The following is a 10,927-nucleotide window of genomic DNA, read 5'->3' as shown; positions in this document are numbered from 1 at the left end:
TGGTGGGTGGGGGGGTCAGGGTGGGACAGGGAGGGGCAGGGCTGACACATTGCCCAAGGCAAATCACCAGGACCAGTGGCCGAGATCCAGGGGGTCCTTGTGGCTTTCCCACTGGAATGGAAGCGGCTGTTTGTAAGGCAAGGAGGATGTAGTCTTAAGGGGCAGTGAAGCCCAGAAGTAACCGTGTGAAGTTAGTAACTGGTGCCTCACTTCCTGTTGTATTATTAGCATTATTATTATGGTCATTATTATTTAAAGGAGGGGCCCTCTGGGCTTTGAAGCCCAGGCTTTCATCTCTGTCCGTCTTTCCACTATACTTTCTCCAAGAGTTTTATTCTCCAGGGCAGTCATTCCTGTCCACTGATGGGGAAATTAAAAATCTCTGGCCCAGAGCGTCAATGGCTAGGAGAGCAACCTCCCTGGGCCCGGTGGATCCACGGGCCGGCTGATCTCTGTGGCTCTTCTCGTTTCAGTGGCGGAGGTCTGGACGAGTTAGGGTTACCATTGGGGAAACACATGTTTTCATGGATTGAGCTGGATACACAGTGTGTCCAAGAACACGTCTCACTTCTTCCACTCTGACCTTGCCGCGCCCCCCTCAGCCTTTGGGGGCATGCCTGGCAACTACCTGAAACCCCAGGGGTAGAACCCATGGTCCATCAGGCCCCGAGCTGCTGTTTCAGCTTTGCTCTGTCGAGGAGCCTGGCGTGCTGTAAACAGATTAGGGACTATTTTATTGGAAAAGGCCTAGAAATGGCTTCCTCCCTGTGGGTGGTGTGGTCATCTGGGGTGATGTTTCCTGCTGCTGGTGAGGTCACTCAGCCAGCGTCCCCGTGGCCCGCTCCAGACGTCCACCCAGCCTGGCCTGGCTCCCTTCCAGCCTCAGGCTGCCCTTGGCTCTGTGTTTTGGGTTGGCCAGAGGTGGCCTGGATGAGGAGGTGGGCTGGGCTGGATCCTTCAGGCTGTTCTCTTGCCCTCATCAAGTTCGGCCTGAGAGTTGGGGTTCTTGTGGGAAGGAGGGGCTCCAGCTTCTGGGGGGCCTGTGAGTGACCCCGGCCAGCCAGTGCGGCGAAAGGGGCCTTCTTGATGACAAGCCTGCATCTGCCTGAGCCCCCTGGGCACACGATGCCGCCCTGGCTTCTCTACTCTGTCGTTAGGATTCGCAGTGGGGAGATGAAGGGGACCCACGGGGCAGCCGAACCACACCACTGTCCCCCCACCCCGTGGTGGGAGTCACCTCTCCCCGCAGCCCTCCGGTGTTACTCCATCTGCCCCCGGGAGTCACTGTGGTGTGCTTTTCTTTGGACCCGTGAGCGCAGCTCCTGTCCACATAGAATTCGATTTCATCTTGACCGAAGAGAGCTGGTGCGCCCTCATCGACCCTGCGTATCGGCAGCCCAGCTGACCTAGGAGCGTTTGCTGTCCTGCTCCCAGCCGACTTTCCCAGGCTCCCGTGGGTCTGAAGGGGCTGCCAGGTCTTCTCTGAAATCAGGGCGGTGACATCAGCCAGCAAAGGGGTGGAGGCAGCAACACAGAGTGGACATTTCCGTGGGGACCTTTTCCGAGAGTTGGCCGTTGGGCAAGGCAGCTCCCTTTGGCCACAGGCAGTGCCCCGAGAGGGACTCAGCTGGGAGCCTCTGCCACCAGAGACATATGGGTGATGCACTAGGGCACTGACTCTAGAAAGTTTGGGCATTTGGCAGCAGGGGAGAAATGCAGTCTGGGAAGGCTGCATGGTGAAAGAGGCATTTTAGTTGAGACGTGACTAAGGAATAAGATTCTGCCCTGCAGGGATGGGGGGGGTGAGGGAACGACTCATGTTCCAGCAAATGTGCTGGAGTGAAGTGAGTGGGAAGTTAATCTGGACAGACAGACAGGGACGGCCTGCTGCAGGGGCTGTGAGATTTGGATGGTTATTCTGTGTGCTGGGTGGGGGAGGAGCCAGCCAAGAATTGTCCTTGTGTGTGTGTGTGACCTGTAGCTCACGGCTGGGGGGAGGGGGGTGAGCCCGCCCGCCCCTCCTCCCACAGGAAGCCACTGAGCCTGTTCTTCTGGTCACTCCTAGACATGAAGGGACTCTAATCCCCTCCCCCACCCGGGAGCCATAAGCTCCTTAAACCCAAACAATGGGTTTAAGGTTTTAAGACCCCTGATGAAAGCTGGAGGGCAGGAGTGTTAGGGCCAAAAAGACCAGTTTGAGCCCAACCCTTTCATTTTGGATGAAGAATCAGAGGACCAGAGAGGTGGTGTGACTTGCTCAGGGCTGCACAGCAGCTGACGGTCAGAGCTGAGGCAGGAACCCAGTTCTCTTGAATGCTGATTAAGAGAAGCNGAACCCAGTTCTCTTGAATGCTGATTGAGAGAAGCCACTGAAAAGCTGTGCTTGGTTTTGTCTTGAGTATCTGAGACCATCGAGATTTTAGTAATAGAGTTTTTTGGGTTTTTTTTTAAAGATTTTTATTTATTTATTTGACAGAGATAGAAACAGCCAGTGAGAGAGGGAACACAAGCAGGGGAAGAGGGAGAGGAAGAAGCAGGCTCACAGCGGAGGAGCCTGATGTGGGGCTCGCTCCCATAACGCTGGGATCACACCCTGAGCCGAAGGCAGACGCTTAACCGCTGTGCCACCCAGGCGCCCCTAGAGTTTTTGATTAAATAATGGGATGTCCACGTAATGGACCAACTAAAAATAACTTTATATGGGCATTTGGCACAAATACGGTGATTGCCTTGAGTGGATGCCGTTATCGATCTCCTTTTACAGAGGAGGAAACCAAGGAGCCAGGAAGACAGATAGTTTGGCCGAGGTTCCGCAGGTCATCACTGTTAAGACCAGTTAACCGCTTTGCGCTCCAGCCGCTTACAGGGTTTGGGAAAGATACANTCCCCTTCCCCCCCTTTCCCTCCCCCTCCCCTTCCCCTTTCCTTCCTTCCTTCCTTTTTCATTCATTCATTGATTTTTAAGATTTTATGTATTTGAGAGAGAGAGAGGGAGAGTGAGCACGGGCAGGAGCAGAGGGAGAGGCAGACTCCCCGCAGAGCAGGGAGTCCGATGTGGGACTCGATCCCAGGACCCTGAGATCATGACCTGAGCCAAAGGCAGCCGCTCACTGACTGAGCCCCCCAGGCGCCCCGCATGCAGCTCCTTTCTCTGTGTTTTTCTACACTGTCGAATTGTATAGAGTGAGGAAGGATTGTTTCTATCACCGGATANCGCTCCAGCCGCTTACAGGGTTTGGGAAAGATACAAGAGTTGATACATGGAAAGGAAATCCAGTATGTTTTTTTTTTTTTTAAAGGTGTATATGTGCCTCGAAAATATATCGCTGAAGATACCAACAGTAAAGATTTCTGAGCCATGGGACTATGGATNAACTTTGTAAGAAGTCTCTGGTCGCAGGGGTGACATGGCTAACACCGCGTTCAGGGGGCGAGCCCACAGCTCTGGTCTTAGCTGTACTCCTGGCTGGCTGGTGTAGATGGGCATCTGGGGAGGGAGACGAGGCCGGTCTAACGCAGCCGTTGTAGGCCTGTAGAGCTGGGTAGGACTTGGGAAATCACCCCTATTTGACAGAGAACCCCACCCACCCCCCTTGTCTCTGTATAGACCCCAGACCAGGGCTCCTTCCTCTGGCTTGGGGGTTTCAGGTAGCAGTGGGCATGTGGGAGAAATGCCCAGGTGGCAGCTGGGGTTCAGGGGCACGAGGCAGACGTGGAGGGTGTGAGTTGTCAGCCTTGGGGGATTGGAGGGGCAGTGGGGGATGTTTCCAAGGATCCCAGCCAGAAGGCCACCTCCTGCTCGCAGCTGTGTGGAGAAGGGTCTCCAGTAAAGAGAAACTGTGTTGTCATGGGAGAACTGGGAAGGGGATGATGTGGGAGCAGAAAGCCAGCTCCTGCTTCCTGGGGGTTGGGCAGGGAGGTGGTCAGCTGGGTCTCTCTGTTCTCCAGCTCTGCTCTGTGACCCTCTGAGGTTGTGCCCTATGAGCGTCTCAAAGTGACTGTGTTTCTTTCTTTGACCAGAGACCACCTGGGAACGTCCCAGCAGTTCTCCTGGGATTCCAGCCAGCCCTGGCCCTCACAGGAGCTCTCTGCCTCCAACAGGTACTGTGCACTCACTACTTCGGGGCACCTGGGAGGGACCGTACGGCTACCTTCCTTGGAAAGGCCAAGACTCTGGGGTCTGGGTTCTGGAACCTGGCTGGGGATCTTACTGACCAAACCCAGGCAGGGAGCAGTTTAGAGGGTTAGGAAGGTGGGCTCTCCCTGGCAATGTTGACAGCAACCTGATGGCTGACCCTCACTCCCTCTCAGGTCCTTAGGGAGGGAGGACGCCGGGTGACGTGAGTCATCAGGGCTGTACCCTGTCTACCGGTGTGGGTACCCAAAGTGGGGGCAGAACTGCTCTGCATATATTCCGGAACGCATCAAAAAGTAAAAGTTAAAGGAGGCAGATTTTTATAGGGCAGCTTTCGAATAGAATGTTCTAGAAGGCACTTGGGATTTGTTGTCAGAGTGTGAGTTCTCCGTCTGCCAAGGCAATCAAGTGGAAGTGGTTGAGGTCGATATTCCTATCGTAGTTGGGGGTTTTGTTCTGAGATGCCAGGAGGCAGGTTGATTTAGAGCCCTTTACCCGTCGGTTCGGATCCCAGCCCTCAGAACACCCCCCCCCAGTCGGTTGTGGCTCTCCCACACTAGACTGTGCACTCCCCAAGGGCATACACGCTGTCTCCCCTTGTCTTCTCTGGAATCCTCCGTCCCCAGACATGGGCTGGCTTGTGTTGAGCGAACTCAGCAATGTCTCCACAATCGTGGGGGGCATGAACCCCATTTGTTGGTTTTCGGACTTTACTTACCAACTGGGCGGCAAAGCCCAGACGTCGTGGTTCTAGTGTCGGCCTGGAATTTAAATGTTGCCACCTTCGAAAATGTGGCAGAAGGGGAGGGGAGAGGCGAGGAGGGGAGGGGAGAAGCAGCAGCTTACCTGGAGGGCGGTGAGGGCCTGCACAACCTTCACGGGGCCCCAGGTCCTCGGAGGTCTACGGACCCGACCTTGCCCATCACAGGTGACCAAGGGAAGAGCTAACATAATGACCGAATGAGGGGTTCGTGAATACGTGAGCGCAGGTGTGCAGGCAGGCATTGGAAGGATGAGCAAGACTTTTGAGACTTTTAACCCTTGGATCCGAGGAAGGGTCTCGAGTGCAAAGAGTGGGCCGCACCCCTGCTTTTCATCCAGAAGAGTCTTTAGACGTTCTCCACCACTGATACATTGGGAACTTAAAGTATATCACACGATACATCTCATATAAAGCTGTATGATCAAAGTATATCATCTTGGGACATGAGAATTGCTGGAGCAGAATTCAGAAAGCAACATGGTAGGAAAACAGAGCTCTGGAGAATTAGCCGAGGCACGGGAGAGGGGGCGAGCAGGTGTTCTAGGCTTTTTAAATGTTTTTATTTACATCTTATTTGTGTGTGTGGGGGGGGTTACTTAAATAAAAAAAAAAAATTCAAACAGAGAGGCACCCTCTCGGGAGGGAGGGAAATGGGGCATTGGCTCCTGATTCCCTAGCGCTCCATCTTGAGAGCCCGTCTCCGGAACCGAGGCCATTCAAGCGTCCTACCTCTTGTACGGACGACAGGCCTTTGGGGGCACACTGCCGTCCCTGTTGTCATCCTTGGGTTTTTGTTTTGTTTTTTTTTTTAACAATAGAGATGCCCGCGTGAATAAAGTGAGTTGTGGCCCTCTATCCTGGCCGGCTCGGGGCCAGCCAGACGCCAGAAAGAAAACCACCCGGCTGTCGCTTAGGGGCCAGAGTGGTTGGTGTGTGGGGCAGGGCAGGACAGGACAGCAGTGCAGGCCGGGGGAGGCCTGGGCGTGGGCAGGTGTCAGACGCGAGCTGCCCTGGCCTGTCGTGGCCTGTGCCACATTGACGGGCTGCTGTGGCTGGTGGAGCGGGGTGGGGATTCTCTTGCCCTTTGTGTCACTGGGGTTACCTCGCCAAAGCCTGCTCTCCCCGGCGCAGTCCCCATCAGCAGCCTGTCCTCCCTGTGCTGTGTGGGGCCGTCCCCCAGAATGGGGACTGGGAGGAGCTGGATCGGGCCTAGTGACACAGTTTCCTGCCTTCCCCTGACCGGCACAACCGGACGCCTGTCCACCAAGCACTGAGCTGGGTGCTGGGTGCTGGGGCTCTGAGGGGGGCTGAGAAGGGTGGGGACATGGGCAGAGAGGGTCAGACCCACTGATGAAAATTGCCAAGAGGGCCACTGCAGTAGACGGAGCGTGTGGTCACCGACGTGCCCTCCTCTGCCCCCAGCCGCAGGGGGCTGGGACCCCTGTTCCGAGCGTGTGGGGATCCATGTCTGGTAGGTTCTCTGCCAGAAAGGGCTTTGGAGCCATGCATAGTTGGAAGTTCCGCCTGTCTTCGGCCCTTTGGAGACACGGCGGGGACGTCAGCGCTCTGATGAAGATTGTTTCATTCGGTGCCTCCTCCCTCCCTTGTGTTTGTCCGTGGCATCCGTACCCGCTAGTTAGGTTTTCCTGCCCCTGGCGCAGTGGTTCTCACCCTGGGGGTGATTTGGCCAGGGATGCATGGCCCAGGGCAGCACAGCCCCCCCCCCCCGAAGGGTTATCCAGCCCCACGTGTCGGGAGTGCCGGGGTTGAGGAACTCTGTCCCCAGGTGACTCAGAACGTTCAGCTGTGTTCAAGGGATGGGTGACAGACGGCAGCCCATCGAAATGAGAAGCAGCAGCAAAATCTACAGAGGCCTTGTTCATTGGCTCAGAGATCCACCTTTTGTGGATTCCGTGGAAGTCAGATGCACCCCGCGGTCAGTGTGTACCCCTCGTTCAAGGAGAGGCCCCTTTGTTTTCTTCCCTCGTGGTACTGAATGTCAGGGTGCCTCTCCCAGTCGTGGTGTATTAGACTGAGATTTAGAAATGATGGCTGGTTAGACTGGGGCCTCGGGCACCCTGGCACCCCGCGTCTCCTTGCCGGGCCTCAGCGCGACGGCCTGGAGGGAGGCCGTGGCCCAGGTCCTGTCCGGCGCTGCGTGGATCACGATTCCTGATTCTCTCCACCCTGGGACACACGTTCCCTCTGTGTCCACGCTCAGGCAGGGAAGGGAAGGCTGTAGGAGCCTCCGTGATGTTTTGACATCTTCTTTTCTAGCTTTTGAACAAAACCTCTTTGCTAAAGAATGAAACAGGAGCCACGTGGGCCCCTATGTCCACGGGGTGTGCTAGGTTTTTTCCTAGATACTCTCATTCAGTTTTGCAGGCAGCTTTCAGGAGATGAAAGACTCGGCGGGGACGTGAGGTTGCTGGAGCTTAACCATCCCCCACCCCCCACACTCCTGGGGTTGTCGACTCCCCTCCTGGGGACCACTCTGAGCCCCCGATCTTAGCCCCTCTTGTTGTGTTCATGTTTCTGCAAATGCAGCAGCGGTGGGGATTGCAAACCTTTCCTTCAGAGACTGCTGATGCTGTTCTCAGTGCCGGGGATCGTGCCACAGACAAGCCACACTTGTGTGGTCCCTGCTTCCAGGAGCCCACATTCCAGCGGGGGCTTGGGCAAACAACGAATATGTCAGATTTCCCTTGCACGTTTAATGCCCAAGGCATTGAAGTAGGACAGTGGGACAGAGTGGGACTAGGGAGTCAGGGACGGCCTCAGGGAGAAGATGGGTATGTGTGTGGGGCGGTGGTGAAGTATTCTGGGCCCGGGAACAGCCAGTGCAAAGGCCCTGGGGCAGGACGGACGTTGGCATGTTGGAGAACACAAAGCAGGCCAGTGGGGCTGGAGGGTTGGGGAACGAGGGGGAGAGGGGTAGGTGATGAGGGGAGAGCAGTCTGTAGGGACAGAAACTCCTGGGTCCCCCAAGCTACAGGAAGGTGGTGGGATTTCATCCTGAGCACAGTGGTTGGAAGTGAGGGTTAGAGCGACAAGCAGTGGAGGTGTCTGGTCTTCATGAGACACCGACTTCTCGAAGCAGCCAGGCCGTCCTTGGCTGTGTCAGGATTGCTGTTGGTTAACAGTGACGGGCGTTGCANGGGGGGGGGGGGGGTAGGGGGTGAGAGTAGCGTGGAAAACTCAGCCACATGCATCGACCACAGATATCCTGTGTGGTCGTTTCTGAAAAAGAACATGGAAAAGCAGGTCAGGAAGAATATCCGCAGAAACCCCAAACGAACCCAGCCAAGGCCAGCCCAGGCAGCCTCCCCTTCGTGGAGGCAGAGGGGTGAAGAGGTCCGTGGGGCTCTTTAACTCTTGAGTTGTGGCTGAGTGAGCCTGCAGAGAGGGCTTGAACAGCCACCTGTGAACCGCGGCTGCTTTTTTTCTTAGTGCAGGTCGGTCAAACGCTGGAAGCAAAGCCCAGCCCGGTGACCAGCTGGGGAGTGAGATCTGGGAGCACGCCCAGTGCCCCCCACCAAGGGGATTCCGCTCTTTGAATGTCGGGTGCCGCTTAGAGGGTTAGCGCTGGGCTGGAGACTTTTCCTCCACCTCCTCCTTTAAGACCACCAGCGTCGGGAGCCAGGTTTATCCCACAGCTTTACTGGAGGCGTTTCACGCCAGGTTTTCTGGGTGAGGTCGTGTGAGTAGTAAACTTTAAACCCAAACGGAATAGCAAAGGCTCTATTCAGTAACTGCTGCGAACATTAAACACGATCCTTGGGCTGGTTTAATATGCAGTGCAGACGCGGTGATTTATGGACAGAGTGAGAAGGTTCTGGGAGTTTCGGGGATGAGTCACTGGGGAAAATGAAGGACGCTGCCGAGCAGCGTGGTCCAGTCGAACTTTCTGGGGTAACAGAAATGGTGCCATACCTACACTGCCCACGGTGGTAGTGTCAGGCGTGTGGCTAGCGGACACGTGAAATGTGTCCAGTGCAGCCGAGGAACTGAATTCTTCACTTAATTTTACTTTACTTAATATATGTTTTTTAAATTTTGGAGTAATTTTAGGTTTACAGAAGAATTACAAAGCCAGTCCAGAGAGTTCCTATACACCCTGGCCTCAGTTTCCCCGACGGTTAATATCCTATGTAACTGGGGTGTGCTTGTCGAAAGTAAGAAACGAATGTCGTATGTCACCGTTAACTAAATTTTATGCGGACGTCCCCAGTGTTTCCACTACTGTCCTCTTTCCGTTCTGGGATCCAATCCTGGATACCACATGGCATTTATATTTTATCTAAAGTTAATTGGTTAGAGGGGCTCCTGGGTGACTCGGTTGGTGAAGCGTCTGCCTTCAGCTCAGGTCATGATCTCGGGGTCGTGGGTTCGAGCCCCACATCAGGCTCTCTGCTCAGTGGGAGTCTGCTTCTCCCTCCCACTCTCTCTCTCTCTGTGCTCTCTGTCTTGCTCAATTATATAAATAAATAAAATCTTTTAAAAAATAATTAAATTTAATTGGTTAGAATTTACATAGCTGCCTGTGGCTCGTGTCTATCTCGTCAGCCAGGGAAGGTGTGGAGAGGGAATTCCTTTCTGAGCTTCGGGGCCTGGGATGTGCATTGAACTTTTGTCTGTGCCTTTTGTAAAGGCCGGCGGAAATCCCATCTCTTACTTACGGAGTCGCCCTGCTGGTGAGGGGGTGGAAATTGTCAGGAAACCTGGATTCGCATTCTGGCTTTGCCCGGCCTGCGGGCTCGAGCCCCCTGAGGGATCATCCTTAGGCGAAGGGCCTGTCTCAAGATGACAGGGGAGTGAGCAAGGGATCTCCCTTGCACATCGGGGAGGGTCTGCCAGCCAGTTAGGACGAGTGCGTGTCAACAGACAGATCTGCTTCCCCCGAACAGAGGCCCCTGGGAAGGGGGCTCACCCACACCCGCTCCCTCTCCAGATCAGAAAACCCTAAAGCGGACCTCCCCGGGTCCTGCAGCGTTAGCAAGACCAGGCCCAGAGCTGTTTCCGTGGCCCTCAGCTGGACCTCACCACTGACTTCAGGGAAGGCCAGGGGCCGGGACACCTCCCACGGGAAGGGGGCTCGCGTGTTCCTTACCGCGTTCTTGTCAGCTCAGGCCCCAGAGGACCTCACCGAAACCTGTTTCACCATCGACGCCCTGGACAGTAGCCACAGGCTTTCAATCATGCACAACAGATGTATGGTGGGTTCTATTTTGGGGAATACGGTTTACATTTTAGACAATCAGGGAAGACCGTAAAGACCAGGTGGCCAGACAGATGTTTCCAGACTGGAAGATTATAATGTAACCCTGGTCCCCCAAACAGAGCGAGTGGGTAGACGCAACTTTCCTCGACCACATGGGGTGTGGTGAGGGCGTGAGGCAGGGATTGTGCCCATGGTCCCGTCAGAGGTGCTAAGCACAACGCTGGCCCCGGTGTGTGGTTCATGCGACTTCAAAACCCGCCTCCTTACAGCCACAGCTGTTCCCATAGTGGGTTCTGTGGCATTCTTGCGTTTCTGCCCCAAATGGGTTCTGTATCCATGTAAATGTGGGAATACCACACATGATGTTGCCTTGTTTGAGGTTCGCCGAGCACATCGGCATATGGGAATACTTATTTTATAGGGCTTCGCAGATGTTGGGTTGGTTTTCTGCAGATGGAAGGTTTGTGGTAACCCCGCATTGAGCAAGAATGTCAGCGCCATGTTTTCTAGCAGTGTTTGCTTGCTTCACGTCTCTGTGTCATGTTTGGGTCATGCTCTTCGATGTTTCAAGCTTTTTCATTCTAATTATATTTATTACGCTGACCTGCTCTGTGATCGGTGATCTTTGATGTTACTACTGTAATGGTGTTGGGACAGCCACAAGCCATGTGCCTACAGGACAATGAACTTCACTGATAAATGTTGTATGTGTTTTGACTGCTCCACCGACCGGCTATTCCCCCATCTCTCCCTCTCCTCGGCCTCCCTGTTCCCTGAGACGCAACAATATTGAAATGAGGCCAGTTAA

The 10,927-nt window shown here is 54.7% G+C and overlaps 1 protein-coding gene across 13 annotated transcripts in view; it reads left to right on the top strand.

Annotated features, from left to right (window-relative positions):
- The window catches only part of GAS7 (growth arrest specific 7), a 214,997-nt gene that overhangs the window by 155,853 nt on the left and 48,217 nt on the right, over window positions 1-10,927 (top strand). For all 13 annotated transcript variants that reach the window (XM_034646920.1, XM_034646916.1, XM_034646914.1 and 10 more), the window contains exon 3: window positions 4,021-4,101. In XM_034646920.1, the coding sequence (XP_034502811.1) occupies window positions 4,021-4,101 (81 nt within the window). The remainder of the gene's footprint in view (window positions 1-4,020; window positions 4,102-10,927) is intronic.

This window comes from Ailuropoda melanoleuca, chromosome 17 (genome assembly GCF_002007445.2).
Source record: "Ailuropoda melanoleuca isolate Jingjing chromosome 17, ASM200744v2, whole genome shotgun sequence".
NCBI lineage: Eukaryota > Metazoa > Chordata > Mammalia > Carnivora > Ursidae > Ailuropoda > Ailuropoda melanoleuca.
Note: the sequence above shows the minus strand (reverse complement) of the source record. Positions and strands in the feature narration are given on the sequence as shown.